Here is a 22,303-nt window from a genome sequence, read left to right as displayed (position 1 = left end):
TATCATCAATAGTCACCGGTGAGGTGCCGGAAAATTGGAAGTTGGCTAACGTGGTTCCATTATTTAAGAAAGGTGGAAGGACAAGCTGTAGACTGGTGAGCTTGACAGTGGTGGGCAAGTTGTTGGAGGGAATCCTCAGAGACAGGATGTACATGCATTTGGAAAAGTAAGGACTGATCAGGGATAGTCAACATGACTGTGCGTAAGAAATCATGTCTCAAGAACTTGATTGAGTTTTTTGAAGAAGTAACAAAGAGGATTGATGAGGGCAGAGCGGTAGATATGATCTATATGGACTTCAGCAATGACTTCAGTTCACAGGATTCCCCATGGGAGACTGGTTAGCAAGGTTAGAACTCATGGAATACAGGGAGAACTAGCCATTTGGATTCAAAGGTAGAAGACACACGGTGGTGGTGGAGGGTTGTTTTTCAGACTGGAGGCCTGTGACCAGTGGAGTGCCAAAAAGATTGGTGCTAGGTCCACTACGTTTAGTCATTTATATAAATGATTTGGATGCGAGCATAAGAGGTATAGTTCGTAAGTTTGCAAATGACACCAAAATTGGAGGTGTAGTGGACACGAAGAAGGTTACCTCAGAGTACAACAGGATCTTGATCAGATGGGCCAATGGGCTGAGGAGTATCAGTTGGAGTTTAATTTAGATAAATGCGAGTTGCTGCATTTTGAGAAAGCAAATCTTAGCAGGACTTCTACACTTATTGGTAAGGTCCTAGGGAGTGCTGCTGAATAACGAGACATTGGAATGCAGGTTCATAGCTCCTTGAAAGTAGAGTTGCAGGTATGTAGGATAGTGAAGAAGGCATTTGGAATTCTTTCCTTTATTGGTCAGGGTATTGAGTACAGGAATTGGGAGGTCATGTTGCAGCTGTATGAGACTTTGGTTAGGCCACTTTTGGAATATTGCGTGCAATTCCGGTCTCCTTCCTATCGGAAGGATGTTGTGAAACTTGAAAGGGTTCAGAAAAGATTTACAAGGATATTGCCAGGGTTGGAGGATTTGAGCTACAGGGAGCGATTGAATAGGCTGAGGCTGTTTTCCCTCAAGTATCAGAGGCTGAGGGGTGACTTTATAGAGGTTTATAAAATCATGAGGGGCATGAATAGGGTAAATAGGCCATGTCTTTTCCCTGGGGTGGGGGAGTCCAGAACTAGAGGGCATAGGTTTAGGGTGAGAGGGTAACGATACAAAAGAGACCTAAGGAGCAACATTTTCATGAAAAGAGTGATACGTGGATGGAATGAGCTGCCAGAGGAAGTGGTGGAGGCTAGTAGGATTGCAACATTTAAAAGACATCTGGATGAGTATATGAATAGGAAGGGTTTCCAGGGATATGGCCAGGTGCTGGCAGGTGGGACTAGATTGGGTTGGGATATCTGGTCGGCATGGATGCGTTGGATTGAAGGGTATGTTTCCATGCTGTACATCTCTGTGACTCTGTAACTCAGTACAGCACAAATTACCTCTTTTGTACTGGTTTAAAAAAAAAATGTGGCTCCAGAAGTATTGCAAGCTAATCAAAAAACCTTTCATACTAAAACCCACATTAAATCCAAGTTCGGAAATAAACAACATAAGAATCTATATAGTCAAAGATCTAACATCACAAGGTTTAAAATTCAAAGGTCCATAAGTGGTAGTAGAGATGGTCGCGAAAGAACCATGTCCAATTTCCCTTTCTGTTCAATTCACACAGGCTGCATGATTGATGTATAGTATACTAGGTGAAAGTGAGGACTGCAAATGCTGGAGATCAGAGTCCACAAGTGTGACACTGAAAAGCGCAGCCGGTCATGCAGCAACCAAGGAGCAGGAGAGCTGACATTTCGAGCATAAGCCCTTTGTCAGGAATGTGGTGTGCGGCGTGTGGGTGGCAATGGGGCTGAGAAATTAACGGGAGGGGTTGGATTGGGACTTGGCAAGGTATCTAGGAATGCGATACGTGGATGAATGTGTGAGGTGATGGTGGTAGGTCGCAGTGTAAGGTGGAGCGGAGGCGTGGGAAGGAAATTTGATAGGTAACACAGTTTATGAGGCAGGTGCTAAGTTGGAAGGTTAGATCTGGGATAAAGTGAGGGGAAGGGTGATGAGAAAACTGTTGAAATCGACACAGATTCCATGTGGTTGGAAGGCCCCCAAGGCGAAACGTGATCTATTCTTCCTCCAATCATCAGGTGGGTAGGATTTGGCGGTGGAAGAGGCCCAGGCCATGCATGTCCTTGGGGACTGGAATGGGGAGTTGAAGTGATTGGCCACAGGGCGGTGGGGTTGTTCAGTGCATGTGTCCCGGAGATGTTCTCTGAAACATTCTGCAACCCAGATACATCATCTTCACCATGGACATCCAGTCCCTATACCCATCCATCCACTATGAGAAGAGCCTCGAAGCCCTCCATTTTTTCCTCTTCACCGACCCAATCAGTACCCTTCTACCAACACCCTCACTTGATTGGCTGAACTGGTCCTCATCCTCAACAATTTCTCCTTCAAATCCTCCCAGTTCCTTCAGACCAAAGGGGTAGCCATGGGTACCCATGTGGGCCCCAGATATGCCTGCCTTTTCGTCGAGTATGTGGAACAGTTCGTCTTCCGCATGACAAATATTACACTGCAAACAAATTACCCTTCAAACAACAAAATAACCAGTGAAACCAGCACTAGTTGCTGGAATGTATTACAATATGGCGATAGACTGCTGAACCAAATCAGCCTTTCCACCTCTTTGCGAAATAGTAAAAGTAAGCCATGGAAGACCCACAAACAGTCACTCTAATGTTTCCTAAACAGACTTTTGAATAACCAATCATCAATTTTATAAGTAAGTAATTTCCAGAAATTGGTTTTTACTCATAGACTTAACTATTTAATGAGGAATTTAATGAGAACTATTTAATCAGGAATGCTTGGAATGTTGATTCTCCTGCTCCTTAGATGCTGCCTGACTGGCTGTGCTTTTCTAGCACCACACTCTTAACTATTTAATAAATATACAATAGCTTTAGCAGAGAGAAAATTAAACAACACAGTAGGCTGATTAATGTCTGTGCTTTAAATCCAAACATTTGTTGTGAGACCCCACTCTCACAAGAGACAGTCAGACAAATAAACACAGTTAAGGGATAAATAAAAGAGAAAATAATAATATTCTTCAGATTACTTTAATGTCTTTCACACTGCAGTATTTCACAGGCATAAATTTGAACTCCAATGTTTTTCTGCAACATTGATCAGGGTTGCCTCAGTTCACCCAGGCAACGGCTGCAATACTGTAACTCCGCTTTCAACTGTCTAGCCTTCTGGAAGCTGATGAATCGGATTAGGTCGGGAGCTTTCAAGTATTGATGCTGTCTCAGCATCACCTGAGAACCATTCCTCGGAAACGGTAGTTTAAAAGAAAAAATTTTATTTGTTTCCACCCTGATAGATTAATTAACTCTTCTGAGAGGTCAATTGCTATTTAACTTTTGTCATCTGCTTGAAATTTGGGTCTCTTTCAGACTTGCCAGAACCAATTCCCAGGTACTAATGTTGTTAATAGCCAACTTTTGCTATTTGTGTAAACAAAATGCTTTTCCTGGGGAATGCTGTGTCTCTTAGAACCTTTTTAATTAAGGCTCAGCATTGTATTTAACTTACAGACTCTGCATCACAAACAAACAGAGCTTGTTGGTCTGTTCTTTTCTCTTCAACTCAAGCTGTCCCAAACTCCTCCAGTAATTTTGACCTCATAATTCAAAATTGATAAAAGGATAAAATAAAAATAATGAAAAATCAGCAAAAGTTCTAACACATGATGGACAAAATTAAGGAAAAATGGTAGAAAGCCAAGTGTTATTTTGACAAACGACTAAACTATTGCCAGAGTTGAGCGTTGGAGAACCAGGTGCAAACATTCAAAGTTCTCAACAAAGGGCTAACTTAACTGGCAGCTTGGGATCTTCCTGGAGCAGTTTTCACCTTGATCATTTGCAGTGAAAGTGAAAGACATGCATAGTGTCACAACAGCATGGCATACTACTGTTTGTCAGCTGTAGGCAATTGATTTGGAAGAAATAAATGCACCATCTGCACAGATGACATACTAACCACCAGACTCAGAGGTCCGCAGCAACCCAGCAACAGAACTGGAACACCAGTAGGTACCACAGTAACAACAAATGGCACATGAATGACACTCCTTGGAGAAACAGCAACACCCAGATGAACAGTCAATGATAACATTCCTGTGTACCATTAAGGGACCAACAGGAGTTGAGGACTATATGTGTAATGTGCACGTGCAGACTGTTAGAAATAACAAACTGCCCAGGCATGCAAAATTCATGTTTGCATTTGGTAACTTAGGCAGTACAAAAAGAAAATGATAATGCGTGCAATTTTTTTTCTTTGTACAAAAAGGAGCACGTTTGGTTTGAAGTGCATTCATATAAAAATGTGCTTCTATTCTGTCATGGTTATGTGACCTCTGCCATGAAGCACATACACTGTGGACAGACATCCTAACCTCACTTGACTAAAGGCCTTGTGTTGAGCACACTGTGAATTATACGCTTGAAACATCGGCTGGCTCTGAGCAGCTTTTTTGCACTTTTGTACTCTTTACTCAGTACTTCCATTGCTCCAAAATCTCAATTCTTTTGTTCCCATCTGAAACTTTGAACTGTCACCTTTAAGATACCCAATATAAGTTGTATCTGTAATATTGTAATATTCTTACAGTGGTACAGTTTATGACAACAGGCATGCAACTGGACATTCAAAAAGTATATTACGATAGCATTACTTGTAATACCAATTGGAATTCCTGCACCTCCGCCCTTGAGCCCCGCCTCTCCAATCGCCACCAGGACAGAACCCCACTGGTCCTCACCTTCCACCCCACCAACCTCCGGATACATTGTATCATCCTCCGTCATTTCCGTCACCTCCAAACAGACCCCACCACCAGGGATATATTTCCCTCCCCACCTGGAGAGACCACTCCCTCCTCGACTCCCTCGTCAGGTCCACACCCCCCACCAAGCCAACCTCCACTCCCGGCACCTTCCCCTGCAACCGCAAGAAGTGCAAAACTTGCGCCCACACCTTCCCCCTCACCTCCCTCTAAGGCCCCTGTGGATCCTTCCATATCCATCACAAATTCACCTGCACCTCCACACACAGCATTTACTGTATCCGCTGCACCCGATGTGGTCTCCTCTACATTGGGGAGACAGGCTGCCTGCTTGCGGAACGTTTCAGGGAACACCTCTGGGACACCCACACCAATCAACCCAACCGCCCCGTGGCTGAAAACTTTAACTCCCCCTCCCACTCCACCAAGGACATGCAAGTCCTTGGCCTCCTTCATCGCCAGACCCTGACTACACGACGCCTGGAGGAAGAGCGCCTCATCTTCTGCCTCGGAACCCTCCAACCACATGGGATGAATGTAGATTTCTCCAGCTTCCTCATTTCCCCTCCCCCTACGTTATCTCAGTCCCAACCCCCAGATTCAGCACCGCCCTCTTGACCTGCAATCTTCTTCCCAATCTCTCCGGCCCCATCCCCTCTCTGGCCTATCACCCTCACCCTCTTCTCCTTCCATCTATCGTATTCCCAGTGCTCCTCCCCCAAATTCCCTCCCCCTACTTTTTATCTCAACCCGCTTGGCACACCAGCCTCATTCCTGAAGAAGGGCTTATGCCCAAAACGTCGATTCTCCTGCTCAGATGCTGCCTGGCCTGCTGTGTTTTTCCAGCGCCACATTTTTCAATATACCAAGTCTCAAGCCTGGGGTGTTCTCATGTGTCTGGCAGCCAGAGCAACATTGAAGGTTCCTTGATTGCAGAGAGTGCAAAAAGGTACAAAGAAATAAATTAATTCACACTCATTCATATTCTGAGTTTGTGGTGCAGACGAGGAAGTGAGAAAGGCGAGCTTAATATCTCATCAGATGCACAAGTAACTATCAGTTGAGGTCTTATTCATATATTATATCATAAGTATGGCCAAGGATGGGTCACAGAGTAGACATAATCCTATATCAATGGAAAAGTGTGCCCTGATGCATATGAATAAAAGCATGTTCCCTGGAGATTAAAATTACTTTGAACAAGCTTTAACTTCAATTTCACTAACCATCAGAAATGTTTATGAGGAAAAATAAGAGAGCTTCTGGGCGGAGGCCAAAATCTCATGTGTTGGTGTGAATTCTGAAGGGATGACCTTTGTCAGCTCTTCATTTTTATTTCCATGTATCTTATTTTGAATGTGCACAGACTCATTTTGGTAGTCCTGCACAGCAGACTAACACTCGGTACAGTTCATTTCCGGAGTAGGATGCAGTAACATATTGTCTGCCTACTGTTAGTCTGCAAAGCGGCTGTTCAGAATATGAGTCATTCTTTAATTGAGTTTCAGATAGTATTGAAATTGTCAAATGTTCTCAAAAGACTTGCAAGGAAACTATCTACAGAACCTGACCTTCAGAGGCAATATTTGCATCTATTTTGAAATAGACTGAAGCATACAATCTATTTAACATTTGTGTGTTTGTGTTTTGGATGCTATATAAATGCATATATAAATATAAAAGTATTCAAATGGAGGTATAAAATTCATGCCACTATTTGAAGAGCAGGACATTTTCCCATGGCCCTCATGTCAATCACCAAAACTGATTAGGTATTTAATTAGGTCAAAATGTTGCAGATGCTGGAAATTTGCCCAGGCATCTTCAACTGCAGCATAATTGACAATTCCTCCAATATAAGGTTGTTGGTGTGGATGTTTGCTGATGATTGCATAATGTTCCCCTTTCGTGACTTCCCAGATAATAAAGCAGCTCCTATTCATATGCAGCAAGGCTTGGACAAGATCCAGACTAAGACTGATAAGTGGCAAGAAATATTTACACCCACAAATGCCAGTCAGTTACCATCCCTAACCTGATCATCTCCTAACAAAACATTTGTGAATGGCTTTAAAATCATTGAATCTTCCACTATCCACTGGAGTTAATATTGACCAAAAATTTAATGGGGCCAGGCATATAAGTACTGCGTCCAAAAGAACAGATCAAAGGGTAGGAATTTTGCACCAGTTAACTCACTTCATGTCTCCCTGATGCCTGGCTACCACCTGCCAGGGATCTGATGGAATACTGTTGGAATGCAGCTCCAACAGCACTCAAGAAGTTTGGCATAATGCAAGACAAAACCCTGGTATCCTATGTACCACCTTCAGCATTCACTTCATTAACCACCAAAGCAAGATGGCAGCAGTATTCTGTATACTATCTACAAGGTGCATTGCAGCAATTCACCCAAGCTCCTTCGATAGCACCTTCTAGTCCCTTGCTCTTACACCAGAAAAACATAGGCAGAAGATGTATGGGAGGACTATCACCTGCAAATTCCCCTCCTAACCACACACCACCTTGACTTAGCTCTATATTGCCAAACCTTCATTGTCATTGGGTCCTGGAACTCCCATCCTGACAGCACTATACCCCAAGGACTACAGCAGTTCAAGAAAGTAGCTCTCCACCACCTTCTCCAGAGCAATTCGCTTGGCAACAAATGCAAGTCTAGCCGGTGACATCCTGTGAACAAACAGAAACAAAACATTTGTCAATGGAGTGACAAAACAGTTTTTATTTCTCTCTCTCTCTCTCTCTCTCTCTCAGTACCCTGACACTGTCAGAACTGCTGAGTATTTCCATCGTTATTATGGCACTTTAGTTATTGGCTGATAGTGGAATCTTTGTATGTGCGTTTCTAATGTCATGTTTGTCTACAGATATTGACTCTACTTCAAAATAAATTAATTGGTTTTGTAATGATTTGCATCATCTTGAGAATGTGAAGGACACATTTTTAAAAATTTAAGCTTAATTTACAATGCTTAATTTTAAATGTGAAAATGTGTGCGATCACTGACAATACATTATTAAACTGAACAAATTTAGTAAAACATTCCAAGATGTTTCACAGTAGTCTGTTCAGATGAAAAAAATAATGCTGGGTCAAAGGAAGAGATTTAGGGAGGAGTGACAAGAGTTCTCAGGATTGTTTCAAAATATACTGAACAGGGAAGACAAAGGGAATTAGGGAGGGATCAGACAGCTTGGGGTGTGGATGGCTGAAGTCACAGTCACCAATAGTGGGGTGAAATGAATGAGAGTGCACAAGAGATCCAAATTGGAAGAATGCAGACAGATGTGATTGAGTTGGCAGCTCAAAACCATTGACAGTTTCCCTGGGCAAGATGGGTATAGCTGTGCCAGAGTGGGGCTTGTAGTGTGCCTCAATATGGTGCCCCCTCTCTAGCAATATAGTTTTAATAGCAGGTGCATTCTTTATTGTCTGCAACATCACTTCTTGGGAGCCTTGCTGTTCCAGCATAGAGGGTGCCCCAACCAGCCGCAGCTTGGTCATTTCTTTCAAACTAGTCATTTCTACTAGTATGCTGGCGTTGCAACAAAAATGACCTTAGATGAGGACTGAAGTATCTTCATTTTCTTATTGAATATTGAAGTCGATGCAATGATCTGAATGGCCTAAGTCTGCTCCTAGTTTCTGATCTTATATTTTGTTTGTGCTGTGGTGCCATCTGGCCACTATAGTAAGTAGTCATAAGAGTTTTGGGGCAAACAGGTGTGTTGCAAAGTTTCACAGCAAGATAGTTCTAATAACCATAGCTCATTAAAACAAATGGATATTGGTTTAATATGACGATGGCTGTAATAGAGTGTGGATTAAGTTCCCACTAATCATTAAAGACCGCACAAGTTCATGTTGCAGTATAGATAATTTTTTTTTAAACTAGTCACTGAATCCAGGTAATGTAACTCACATGAATGCAACAGAGAAATTGTGAAGTAGCAGTCAATGTTGTTTGTGTCACAACATTTCTTTGAAGCAAAAATCAATCTGTTGTTTTGCTACTTTTGTGGAGATTGCCAAATGGACAGAGAGAGACAGGTCTAGGCACATTTGTGCCATTGAAAGTGGCCTTCTGTGAGTATTAATTAACATATTCACAACACAATAGCAGACCAGGCTCAAGCCTGGGTGTGGTACTTGGCCACCTGGATGATTTCTGTAGCAATAGTAAATACTTCAGCATTTTTCTGTTCAGACCATTAATTATCTGATGAAAAGTGGGGAGATTTCAATTCCACCAAAAATAGTAGCTGCAGAAAAATATTTTTTTTCAAATTTCATTTACATTCCAGCATTGAGCTAATAAAAATGGTTACATCATGAAAACATTTCTGTGTATTCAAGAGACTTGTCTTATCATGTGGCGAATGCAAATACCTTTAGTCTAATTTTCCAAGGGAACCTTGCTAAATATTTAATTGTAATTTGCATGTATTTCCTGAATAGTGGTAATACAGGCCTGCTTGAGGTGTTATTGTATATTTTTGTTTATTTTAACTATTTTGTTTTAAAACTCACCAAAATATAATTTGCAATGTTTAATATAAATATATGCAAAAGGGAAAGGTAGGTAGTGAGATAGTGTTGCAATCAATTTTCTGTCTTAAACCCCTAATACCAAATTGCAGTTTCCTGCCTTTTAAAGAACTCAAAGCTTGCAGTAAACATGATAAAAATATGTTTTCAAGTGAAGTGTAATACTTTATCTTATAGATCATGCTACCCAAAGTGGGTTGGGACCTCAAGTGTGTTGTGAGCTGAAATTTTAGAGTCATGACTCCTGAGGCAGCATTTGCCACCAGGAGTTCTGACCAAGTTATAAGAGCTGTCTGCTTATTCTAACAGTTCTCCCTGTTAGAAATAGGGTCACAGAGAGGAAACAGTTTGGTGAGCACTGTTCTAGATGACATCCAATTACTCAATCACCACTTACAAAACATAAATTGAATTCTATGTGAGAAGTAACAAAAGAACGAGATGTGTGTGGAGCTCCAGTTAAAGGTGGCTAATGCCAAAGGCCACTAAAGCATGGGGTTACACAACATGTATGAACATGACATGACCATGGGCCCCTTGATGTCCCTGTATCTGTTGCTGAAGAGACTGTAGTTAATATTGGAAGTTGGAAAATAAATCTGAATTGAAACAAAAGCGGAATACAATGGATGCTGAGCAACTGAAATAAAAACAGATAGTGCAGGATAAACTAAGGTTTAGTAGCATATGGTGAGAGAGAAAAGCAGAGTTGAGTCCAATCTGATTCTTCTACAGCGCAGGAGTGGTGGAAAAGTGGTAGGTTTTATACTGTTGAAACCAATGGGAAGGATCAAGTAGAACTGAAGGGAGGATCAGGCAAAGGTTAGAGGCTGAGGAAGATTCAACATCAAATTTATTAAAGATAACAAGGTCTAAAGTTGTAGAGATGTGTCAAATTATTAGTCCAGAATAGCTGGCAATAGCAGATTAAAGGTCAGCTGTCACTGAAAAAAAAACAAATGAAAATACTACAGATACAAGGGTGGAAAACAATGAAAATGGGGGGCATAGTTCATAGTTTGAATTTATTGAACTCAATGTTGAGTCCAGAAGTGCCTTGTTGGAAAATGAGGTACTGTTCATCCATCTTAGGCCCTGACTGGAACTTATAGAAGAACTCTGAGAGAAATGTGAGCATGTAATAAAATAAACTTTACTTTTGTACCAGTGTTGAAGCTGCCACTGCTGGGGAAAGGAAAAAGCACATCCCTATGTCAATGCTTCACTAATGTAACTGGACTAAAGTTCAAAATATAAGATGTGAAACCATGCATTACCAGAATCTGACCAAGACCGCTAAAAGCCAGAGTAACTGATATAAAACCGGATGTCTGGCCACCCTTTCTCCAGTGCATGAGAACAGATCAATATGGATGACACCATCGTGATAGCGCACACATTTCCAGTACTCACGATGGTATCAGGATAAACACTGAATTGAAGCAAGGCGCTTCCATAATTGGGCTTTGCCACAGATACCACCAACACACATCATGGTCATTCGGATGTAGATCATTGAGAAGTTCGCATTTTTTATTCAACCCATGGAATGTGGACGTCACTGGCTGGCCAGCATTTATTGCATGTCCCTAATTGCCCTTGCAAAGGTGGTGGTGAGCTGCCTTTTTGAATTACTGCAGTCCCTGTGCTGTAGGTTGACCCACAGTGCCGTATAAGAGGGAATTCCAGGGTTTTGATCCAGCAATAATGAAGGAGCAGTAATATATTTTAATCCAGCATCTGCAGTCCTCACTTTCTGCTAATATATTTCCAAATCAGGATGGTAAGTGGCTTGGAAAGGAACTTGCTGGTAGTGGTGTTTCCATGTAACTGTTGCCTTTGTCCTTCTTAAGTGCGAGTGGTCATTGGTTTGGAAGGTGTTGTCTAAGGATCCTTGGTGAATTTCTGCAGTACATTTTGTAGGTGTATGCAGTGCTTGCTGCCAAGCATCAGTGGTGGAGGGAGCAGATGCTTGTTAATGTGATGCTAATCAAATAGGCTCCTTTGACCTGGGTGGTGTCAGGCTCCTTGAGTGTTGCCGTATGTGAAGATACTCTGGCTTTAAGAGGTATATTTTGTCCTTTTTTTATGGAGAGGTTGAGACAGAGGTCCGGAGAAGTCTACTCAAAGCCAATAAGTAAACAGCTTGCAAGGTCTTGGGTTTTTTTTAAAACATTGGGACAATAGAAGCAGCTTAAATGTGTGGAGTCAGGCTCCCACAGAACCAGGGTTTTAGTTTAGCTTTTAGTAGTTGCTAGGGTTTTTGAAGCTGGTTGTCAAAGCTGCTACTTTCTCTCTGTTACAGCTAAAAGCTTGGGATCTCTTCCTGCTGCCAGAATTGTATGGGAGACAGTGTATTTTACTGTACTTGCCTTTGCTAAGAGTCTGTTTATAGGATGTTACTATTTTGGAACAGTTGCTGTTTAGTAGTTACATAATCTACTATTCTGTTAAGTTTTCCAAGAGTTAAGTAATTCCATTTCTTCTTTCTTTTGTTTATATTTTAACTATAGTGTTAGAATAAAGGGTGTTTTGCTTAAAGCTGAGTAGTGTAAACAATCGTACACAGGCTTTGGGGAGCCATGAGTTACTCATTCTAAACAGCTCTTGTAGCCACTGTATTTATATGGTGAGCCCAGTTGAATTTCTGGTCAATGGTAAACTCCAGGATATTGATAGTGGCGGATTCAGTAATGGTAACACCATTGAAGGAGCAGTAGTTACATTGTCTCTTATTGGAGATGGTCATTGCCTGTCATTTATCTGGTACGAGTGTGGATATTGACCAGATTCTGTTACAATTGGACTGCTTCATTATCTGAGGAGCATGAATGGTGCTCAGCATTGTGCCATCAATATGATGGAGGGAAGGTCATTGATGAACCATCTGAAGATGGTTGGGCCTAGGAAACCAGCCTGAGGAACTCCTGCAGAGATCGACTAGAGCTAAGATGACTGACCTCCAACAACCACAACCATCTTCCTAAGTGCCAGGTAAGACTCCAGCCAGTGGAGTATTTTCTCCCTGAAACCCATTGATTCCACTTTTGCTAGGGCTCCTTGATGCCACACTCTTTTGAATGGGGCCTTGATGCTCCCCTCACCTCTGGAATTCAGCTCTTTTGTCTATGTTTGAACCAAGGCTGGAATGTAGTCAAGAGCTGAGTGGCCCTGGTGGAAACCAGACTGGGTGACACTGAGCAGGTTGTTGCTGAGCAGGTGCTCCTTGACAGTACCGTTGGTGACTCTTTCCATCATTTTATTGATGATCAAGACTAGTCTCACAGGTGGTAATTGGCCAGGTTGGACTTATTCGGCTTTTGTAGGGTATGACTCCAGCCAGCGGGGAAATTGCCCTTGATTCCCATTGCTTTCAGTTTTGCTAGGGTTCCTTGATGCTACACTTGGTCAAGTGCAGCCTTGATATTAAACTCTTTAGTTTATATTTGAACCAAGGCTGTAATGAAATCAGAGGTGGAGTGGCCATGGTGAAACCCAACCTGGGTATCAGTGACCAGGCTATTGCTAAATGGTTTATTGATAAGCAGGTGCTTAGAGAAGTGGGAGACTTTTGAAAGTAGAAGAAGGGAGAATATAACAATGTGGTTTATTTTTAGGGAACCATGCAATACAAGTTTGAGAAATGATAGTGTCAATTTTTAACTAGCTCTTTACACTAATTATTTTCATGGAGATTTTGCATCTGATGCTTATTATTTTAGGATATAATTTTAAAGAAAATTAATGTGCTTCCAAGCCTGAGATGAAATATTACATTTCAACTCTTAATAACAAGTGTGTATGGCATTATTATGATCAGTAACATTAAATGGAAGTTAGTTGGGACAGGGTATGGTGAGCATGACAATAAAACAAAAATCCCAGTAAAGAGGACTTCAAAGAAAAGATGTGGTAATTAAAAAATTTCAGCAATTTCAGCACCGGCACCAAATTATTTTTTGTCCTCGCCAGTGTGTAAAGAAAATAATACGAACATAGCCATTTTTCACTTTGTGTGGCTTCACAGACTTTTTTCAGCTTAAAGTCATAGTTATCATTAAAGAAGAAAACAATAGAAACAAACGACCAGGAGGTTGAAAACAGAGTGCAGGCATTTTAAAATATATACTTATTACGATAGAAGTAAAAGCATCACACAACATAGCTTGAAAAAAACACAGCCAGAGAGAGAACTATATACACAATGGATCCCGTGAAAAATAGAGAGAAAAAAGTTCAGACAGTGGGGGTTTGAAGGAAGAGGTTTTGCATATTGCAGAAAATGCAAATAATTACACTTCCTGCACACAAATGAACAAAACCTCTAAAATTTCATTATTATATGTCTCCTTCCCAGAATTATTTATTCTTTGGTCAGCAATTTCAGCACCGGCACCAAATTATTTTTTGTTCTAGCCAGTGTGTAAAGAAAATAATACGAACATAGCCATTTTTCACTTTGTGTGGCTTCACAGACTTTTTTCAGCTTAAAGTCATAGTTATCATTAAAGAAGAAAACAATAGAAACAAACGACCAGGAGGTTGAAAATAGTTTTGACATCGCTCTTTTAGTGTTTAGCACTGCTGCTTCCCAGCACCAGGGAACCGGGTTCAATTCCAGCCTTGGGTGACTATGCAAATTCCACATGAACATTCGCCCCGTGTGTGTGAGTTTCTTACATGTGCTCTGGTTTCCTCTCACAATCCAAAGATGTGCAGGTTAGGTGGATTAGGCATAAGAAATGCAGGGTTATGGGAAATGGCAGGGGGAGTGTGCTTTGGACTGGTCTGGTCGGGTTGGTCTTTGAAAGGTTGGTGCTATCTCAGGCTGAATGGCCTGCTTCCGCATTGAAGAGATTCTATGCTTCTATGAATTTAGTTGAGACAAAGATCATGGATAAAAGCTGGTCATTATAAGCTTGAGTTTTCTGAACCGTGTCTCCGGTCAATCTCAAGCACAACCAAAAGAAAATATACACTCTGACATTACAAACAAGTTTCCTGTAGCATTGCTCACTTTGATTCAAGGCAAATGCTATTTTATAACAGTCATGCTGTTATTTCAAGTAGGCCTACCATGAGGTTCACTGATTTGCAATGACTGAATGAGTGAAATTTCATTTTTAATGTATAGTAGATTTTCTTTTTAACTGGTTTTTTTGAGGATTAAATTCCAAAAGTTTGACATTTTCACTTTTATGATTACTTATATGTAAGTGATCCTTATATATAAAACAGTCGATGCTACTGGACAAATAATGATATGATTTCGTAAAATCCTGTACAGCTCACAGCAGGCAGAGGCAGAAGACTTTCCTGGAATGTAAATGCTGCCCATCCCTAGTTTTCCTCGGACTGAGTACAATGCTAGGCCACTACACAGGACATTTAATTACCCCATGCATCTGAAGTCACGCATTGGCCAGACCAGTAAGGATGGTAAAGTTCCTTTCTTCAAGGTCATGATTGTCATAGAAATCCATCTGCCTCAATCAATGACAGTTTCATGGTCACCCTCACTGAGGCTAGTTTTCAATTCCAGACTTTATTAATTGATTGGAATTTATTTAAATTCCAACAGCTGCCATGATGAGATTACTGTCTCCGTCCCCAGAACATTACCAAAACCTCTGGATTACTAGTCTAATGACATTACCACTACAACACCAACTCCGTCATTAGACTATACCACAAAACTAAAATGTTACATGTTGCAATTAAAGATTTAAAATGGTAGGTACTAATATAAGAGGAAATAATCTCAGTAGTAGAGGTGCCACAATTAAATAATGACCAATAGAAAGACCCTCCACTGGCTCGAGCCTAAAGGCAAATAAAAGTTATCTTGTTGATGCCTAAGGGACGTGACAGTGAAACTTTGCCTGACATAGAGTCACTGTTGAAAATGTGTTGCTGGAAAAGCGTAGCATGTCAGGCAGCATCCAAGGAACAGGAGAATCGACGTTTCGGGCATCAGCCCTTCTTCAGGAGTCATTTCAGGAGTCCTTCATAGAGTCACTGTCCTCACTTATGATGGTGAAACCAATCATTTTCTACCCACTGCCTGTCTGGACCTTGCCCCTTCTTCCCCTCCATGTTGTAAGATAGTTTGTTCAGTCATAAATGAGCTACACTTTTCTCCAGTTATATATAATATTGAGATGACCGAGGCCACAATCTTTAATCCTTATCATAAACTCGGTACTTTTGCCTCAATTCCATCCCTTTCTAGCAACAGTCTTGAGCTTTTCGAAGCTTGTATTATTTCTACAATGTCACTCACTGAGAGGCATAATAAGGTGCTGTATAAGTGCAAGTTCATTCCTGTATATATTATAAAAGATGTATTGATTCTGCAAAAGCCAAAAAAATCCTCCAAAATCAATGGATAGAGAAAAGAAAGAATGCAATTAAGCAGAGTTCCTAAAATTAATATAGATATTAGTAGCAGTTGCCAAACTCACAGAGGACCATAATGCTGCTCTGTCATCCAAGAGTAGAGAGTTTAACCTGAGTGTCATCACACTTTAGGTGAGGGGTGAGGTCGAGAATGTGGGACCTTCATGGTAACCTCAGCTGAAGTGAAATTGAACCCCACTTTCAGCATACTCTGCATCACAAACCAGCTGTCTAGCCAACTGGCTCTATATCATGAATGTGCAATGAAATGTAAATTCAGGGTATTCAGAACTTGTACTTTATGTACTCCCTGGTTCACACTAACAGTTTGACTTCTAGTTTGATGTTTTAGCTTTATGTTTATGTTTTACCCTTATGCATTAATGCTTTCTCTTTCCATTAAATTGTTTGTCTCTTATATCTTTGTCCCCTTGTCACTAGTTTATACTTTCATATTTTATTGGTCATACTTTAATTCAGTTGTTCTTTTGAATTTTATGCCATTTTGTTTTTGAATGAACTAAATTCATTTCCCAATGGTCAACTACATCATTGAATATTTATGTGAATGTAATAACAGCTGGGGCAGAGACAATGTTGCGCCAACTGAAGAGTGTAAAACATCTTTTTGGAAAAAAAAATCAGGACTGTGATTTCATGAAATCCATGCAATTATTTGAAAATTTTGAAATTCGCTTTCTTAATTATACTTGAAATCCTAGAATGAACAGCCTATAAATAGGTCTAATTTCCAAACCATTTAAGCCTAGTGAAATCAATCCATAAATTGATTACTCATACCTCAATATTGTGTCATAGTGGAACTGATTGTTACTGAAATATGTTGCTTTAATGGTGGAAGTAAAGAACTCCAGTCAGTAAATAAATAATTCTGTTAAACTGCAAATAATTAGGAAACGTGGCTTATTTATATTGTTCCTCTTGGCTTTCAGTCGACGCTGAATCACAAAATGAGAGCCCTTCAGCCAATGAGATTGACGAAGATATTGCAGTGACCCAGAGCCAGAGAAATTTCATTTGCCCCATTACACAGGTACAGAACAGCATATTCCAAGAACTAGATGTTCAGGTCCATTTTCCTTTGCAGTTAACTATCAGTGTTAGCTATTGAATATATTTTGAGTTCTCTCAATGCATTTAAATTAACTTGAAGACTTTGTCATTAGGTTTAGCTTGAAGCCTTGTGAGGTAAAGGAGCAGAATTCAATCATTTAGCCCATTGAGTGTGCTCCACCATTCGATCATGGCTGATAGTTTCTCAACCCTCTCCTCCCTGCATTGTATGCTTTGAATATGATTCACCTTTCATTAAGATTGTGACTGTCTGGTTGTGGTTTCACCTTCATCTTCCTTTCTGCACTCTATAACCGTTGACTGCTTAACTATTAAAAATGTATGTATCTCAGCCTCGAATGAATTTCAAGTCTCAGTCTCCATTGCCTTCTGTGGAAAGTAATTCTGCACTTTAACGATTCTCCTGAGAGAAAAAAAACTCTCATCTCTGTCTTAAAAAGAAGACCTCTTATTGTTAAACCATGTCACCTAATTTTAGTTTCCTGCACACCCTTCCTGATATCCACCATATCCAATGCTTTCAAGATATTATGTGTTTCATTCATCTAAATTGTAGTTGATATCGGCCTAACATGCTCAATCTTCCTTGATTAAGGTAAACTCTTCATTCCAGGAATGAGTCCTGTGGATGTCTGAATTACTTTCAAAGTAATCTTTTTACAAATAAGGAAACCAAAACTCAATACAGTACTCCAGATGTGATCTCACCAACCCCATGTACAGTTGCATTGAAGCTTACCTATTCTTGTATTTCATTGCCCTTGCTCAAAATGTAATTTGAAAGTTAGTATGCCTGTCGACTGTAATTCTTGAAAAAGATGGTCATGTGGTCCTGCTTGCGGCCTGTGAACAAAGACATCAGGATTTCCTTGTGGATGGGCAAGATATCTCTTTTTGCCCTGATTTCCAACGGATTTGGTTGATTAGGACCTGATCATGAGCAGGATGATAGAAAACAAGAGCTGCTCCACAGCTTTTATTTTTACTACAGCTCAAAAAGGTTGATAACTACTACCAAGAATAATTCCTCTTTGCTAAGTTATAGGAAACCCTCCCCAGTTAACACTTGTTTTTGTGCACCTCAAATGTAACAATTTGGCATTTCTTAAATGTGAAAAAGAAAGGAAAGCATGACTATTGGTCCTGGCTTTGCAGCCTTATTTTAAAGGCAACCACAAACTCATCTTGAATCGCCATAATACTATTCCATGAGACCCCAACAGACATTCATTAAAATCTGCAACAAAACTATTATATTGAATTGCATCACATTGCAGTCTGTTTTTTCAGATTTTCCTTCCCTTTTCAAAAAACAGCTGACTTTTTTTCCATTCAACAATATAATTACTTTTGCTTCTGAATGCATAGACAATTATTACCAGTATGTGACGATAAAATAAACTAACTTGTAGACAGGGCATCTAACTTTTAGATATTCCGAGTAGTGCAGAATTAAACTGTTTGCCAATTCCTTTTAGAATAGAAGCTGCATATTTTGTACTCCCTTTGTAGAGGAGGGTGATAGTTCTTTGTACTCATGCAACTAAAATTGTGGAATTTATTTTTTGAAGTGAGGTTATAAATGTATTTATTTTTGTTTAAAAAAAAAGAGAAACTGACTCCAGAACTAGCACAGTTGTCACCCATTGTGCATAGTCCTGGTTGGTATAACCATTCGTTGTGAAAAGGAAAGAGTCATTAATTTATTTTTTAACTTTGGAATTTTCAGAGGGAAATGGAATGTCCTGTGAAGAATAAAGTTTGTGGTCACAGCTATGAAGAGGAAGCCATAATAAAAATAATTCAGAACAAGCACAAACAGAAGAAGAAAGCCAGGTAAAAGTGGAACATGACCCAACTACATTCTAATAAAAACTTCACTGTTATAAAAATCGTCATATTTCAATAAAGCACAGTCCAGAGGCTTAAATGAATCTTGCTATTATTGCAAGCATCGATGTACGATGTCTCCATATATCCCTTTTTAATATATTACTAATCACAACAAATTAGTAGCCACAGTCACATATCATTGATTCTCAAAGCTAAGCCAAATAGGTCACAGAGCAGCATCTTATTTTAAAGATGGAAATGTCAGTTTGTTTGCAAACTAGCAGTTCAGTTCTCATTATGGTGCTGCTAATGTTTTGTTATATTACTTGCTTGCAACAAAAGAATCGGCTGTATCCACTATAACTCCAGGAGTAATTCTACAGAAGCGCATGTTCTTAAAATGATTGTGCCAGTTCAAAACATATAGCTGAATGTCTTTTAAACTGACTGTTATTTACTCAGGATTGCATTTTCCCACCACTGATTACAAGAACATTCCAACAATGTTATGTTATAGTTGGAAAAACAAGATGTTTAAGCTTACAACCCAGAACAGTCTGATTTCCAGACATGTTCAACATTTTTAACGGATTGATCATAGAATTTAGGGAATATTGTAACACTGGCTTTATCACTAACTTACTTTCTTCCAAACACAATGCTTTCATACATTGCAATGCTTGTTCTATTTCTGTCTGACTTTGTTTTATGAATTTTCCGTGTTAGTTTGTACTATTTCACTGGCTGGTTAAAGGAGTATATCATTTCTATTAAGAATGCAAAATCAGAAAGGTGTTGATGTCTTGAGTTAATGCAGCAATACAACTCTGCTATTAAACGTAAAACGTCTATTTATATGAAGTGAAAGGAAAGTCAAAAATATAAAATCAGTCAAATACAAAGTTAATCTAGAACTATTTTGGTAACTGGATTAAAAATTGATCATCTGATTACTTCAGCACTATTGGATCTACATTTGTTCCCTTCATTTTGATTGATGCATTTTGTTTCTGCAATAGGTGCCCTGTTGTTGGATGTGAAAATGGAGATATGAATCAGTGTGACCTTTCAACGGACACAGCTCTGAGAAGAGCTATTGAAAATCACAAAAAACATCAAGTGAGATGATTATTTGTCACATGTTCAACAAGCAATTGTAAAGAAGGAAGTGTCAGATCCAAATACTTGGATGGATGTCTTGTGGAAGATTAGAGTTCTGGTTAATCGCTGATAATTATATAGTTTGCCTACGATTGATATTGAGTTCTATTTGAATTCTGTGTGATCAATTTTGATGATAGCACATGTACAACGTTTAAAATAGAAGTTGAGGTTAAAGTTATTAACAGAAATCCTTATTCCAACCTAAACATCGGTTGTGCCACTGAAATGTATTCAGGGAAAATTGAAAATAATATTTTAAATTTAAATATTTACTTTTCTCAGGGAACAGTATTAAATTATGAACTGTGTAGCAAAGGATTTCTTACCAAAATGTATATGTTGTTATTCAGTATTTTCTGCATTTTCTTAAAATGCAAATAATGCTTTGATACACAACACAAAGCTCCCCAAGTAATTTTTTTTAATCATTTATCACTACTGCTTGAGATTTCCCTTTATAATTATATTCCTTGTTTCATGCATCCATAATAAAATTGGCTTGTTTTCTAGTTTTCCTGTATAACATAGGTTCAGAAAATCATACATTGCAAGCAAGGCATGTTGCATACAATGCAAGTGATCAATAATTGTGAGTAGTTGATAGTAGATATTTAGTAATGCAAAGGTTTGGGACCATAGAAATCAGCCACAAGAATGTTGAGGCACTCTACCTGAAGGTTTGTGTTCATCCCCTAACCAGAGTTCTCTTAATTGGATAGTTCTTTCACTCACAAATTGTGATAAAATCATCAATGCTCCTTTAAGTTAAATCCTTCCTGTATGTGACAGTGGCTCAATGTTTGAGGAGCAGCAACTTTGACGCTCTCAGAACTGCACTGTAGTATTCAGCTAAGTTATGTAATTAAGTCTGTGGCGGTCAGCCGACTGAATGAAAGACAAGATTGATTCCAACCAGCTAACTTCAACCTGGTAAAGTGGCCTTTGTTTTTTGCAGGCAGCCTTTGCTTGTTTTTAAATTTGAAGTTATTTGAAGTTTGTAAATGTTTTTCTGTGTTTCACTTCAGTTTCTTTTTCTCCTCGTCTGAAGATGACAACTTCAAGCCATAGAATGATGCAGTGCAGAGAGTGCCCTTTCTCCTCATTTCTCTATAGCCATAATAAATATTGTAGAGCATACTTATTTAGTGTAGTGGCAAATTTATTTTGTATCTTGCCAAAATACTTCTCTTCATGGAGTTATCAAGACAACAGTCAATTCAAACGTAACTTGTTATAACTGCCACAAATTGCTGGGATTGTGCTTAGTTACCAAACCCTGATCCTTTTGGCTCAAAATGGCTTAGTGTAGCAATCGGTGCAAGAATTTGGTACTTTTCTGGTCTGTATCATAATATTTATTGTACTTGTGCACACAGCTGTCAGAGAGAAGTGCTAATACTTGGAGGATTTTGCATTTTTTTGTGCTTTTTAATATTTCTGTTTGCAAACATTTCAAATAAACTGAAAATGACTTATGTTACTGTGATTATGAATGCAATGATACTTTTTGTCTTGTTTGAACTGGAATAACACTTTATATCTGTTTGCATTAGCTTTGCAAGATACAGTAATACTGTATTGTAATTGTTTTAAGTACAATTTTCATTTATATTCAGCCCTGTGTCCAATAGCCTAAATCCTTTAGCAGAACTTAAGTTGAACTCCTGCTAAAAGCAGAATTTATGTTTTCTTTTCTATTTTTGAAAAATATTCAAGTAGACAGTGGCTTATTAAAATACTTATGCAGTCACATGGGTTTTATTAAATTAAGTTGCAGCCCCATCGTTAGGCAACAGAGAAACAAAATTGTGTATTTAATTATTCAGCTTTCGTTATATTACTGAGTGACATTTGTTTTGAATGAAAACATTGAATAATAGAAATCTGATGCAGAGGAGAAAGGAGATACCTTTACAGCTTGTGTTATTTTTTGTCTAAGCTTGTGACAGTAAGTTTTAAACGTAGGAACTTATAATTTTGTTTAGAAACTAATAACAGTGAATTAATTGCATTAAACTTTCATCATATCATGTGTGCTCTGGCTGAAGCTAGATTCTTGGCTTATTGTTTGCCATTGTGTCATCTTGAGGTTTCTTGTTTTCTTGATGATTGCATTGGCTTCCATTTTCAGGCAGTAGGAGGAGACGGGTCCCAAGTCAATCTTGACTCAGAACAGTAATCAAACCAACAGTATTTAGGATATTCTGAATCACAACTGAGCCATTCATTATGTCTGTAAAACAGAGTTATGTCGAAATGATCACATGCACCATCTGCAGCGTTTGCAGATTTGTACAGAGCTGCATGATCTTAAGTACTCACATTT

The 22,303-nt window shown here is 39.3% G+C and overlaps 1 protein-coding gene across 4 annotated transcripts in view; it reads left to right on the top strand.

The window, feature by feature from the left end:
• nsmce2 (NSE2 (MMS21) homolog, SMC5-SMC6 complex SUMO ligase) overlaps positions 1-21,463 on the top strand; it is a 179,656-nt gene extending 158,193 nt beyond the window's left edge. For all 4 annotated transcript variants that reach the window (XM_072570779.1, XM_072570782.1, XM_072570783.1 and 1 more), the window contains exons 5-7: positions 16,839-16,939; positions 18,710-18,816; positions 19,833-21,463. In XM_072570779.1, coding sequence (XP_072426880.1) covers positions 16,839-16,939; positions 18,710-18,816; positions 19,833-19,941 — 317 coding nt within the window. In that variant the 3' untranslated portion in view covers positions 19,942-21,463. The remainder of the gene's footprint in view (positions 1-16,838; positions 16,940-18,709; positions 18,817-19,832) is intronic.
• Positions 21,464-22,303: the final 840 nt, after the last annotated feature.

The sequence above is a fragment of the Chiloscyllium punctatum genome, chromosome 5 (assembly GCF_047496795.1).
Source record: "Chiloscyllium punctatum isolate Juve2018m chromosome 5, sChiPun1.3, whole genome shotgun sequence".
Lineage (NCBI taxonomy): Eukaryota > Metazoa > Chordata > Chondrichthyes > Orectolobiformes > Hemiscylliidae > Chiloscyllium > Chiloscyllium punctatum.
The sequence above is the reverse complement of the archived record's forward strand: the minus strand, read 5'-3'. Positions and strand labels throughout refer to the sequence as shown.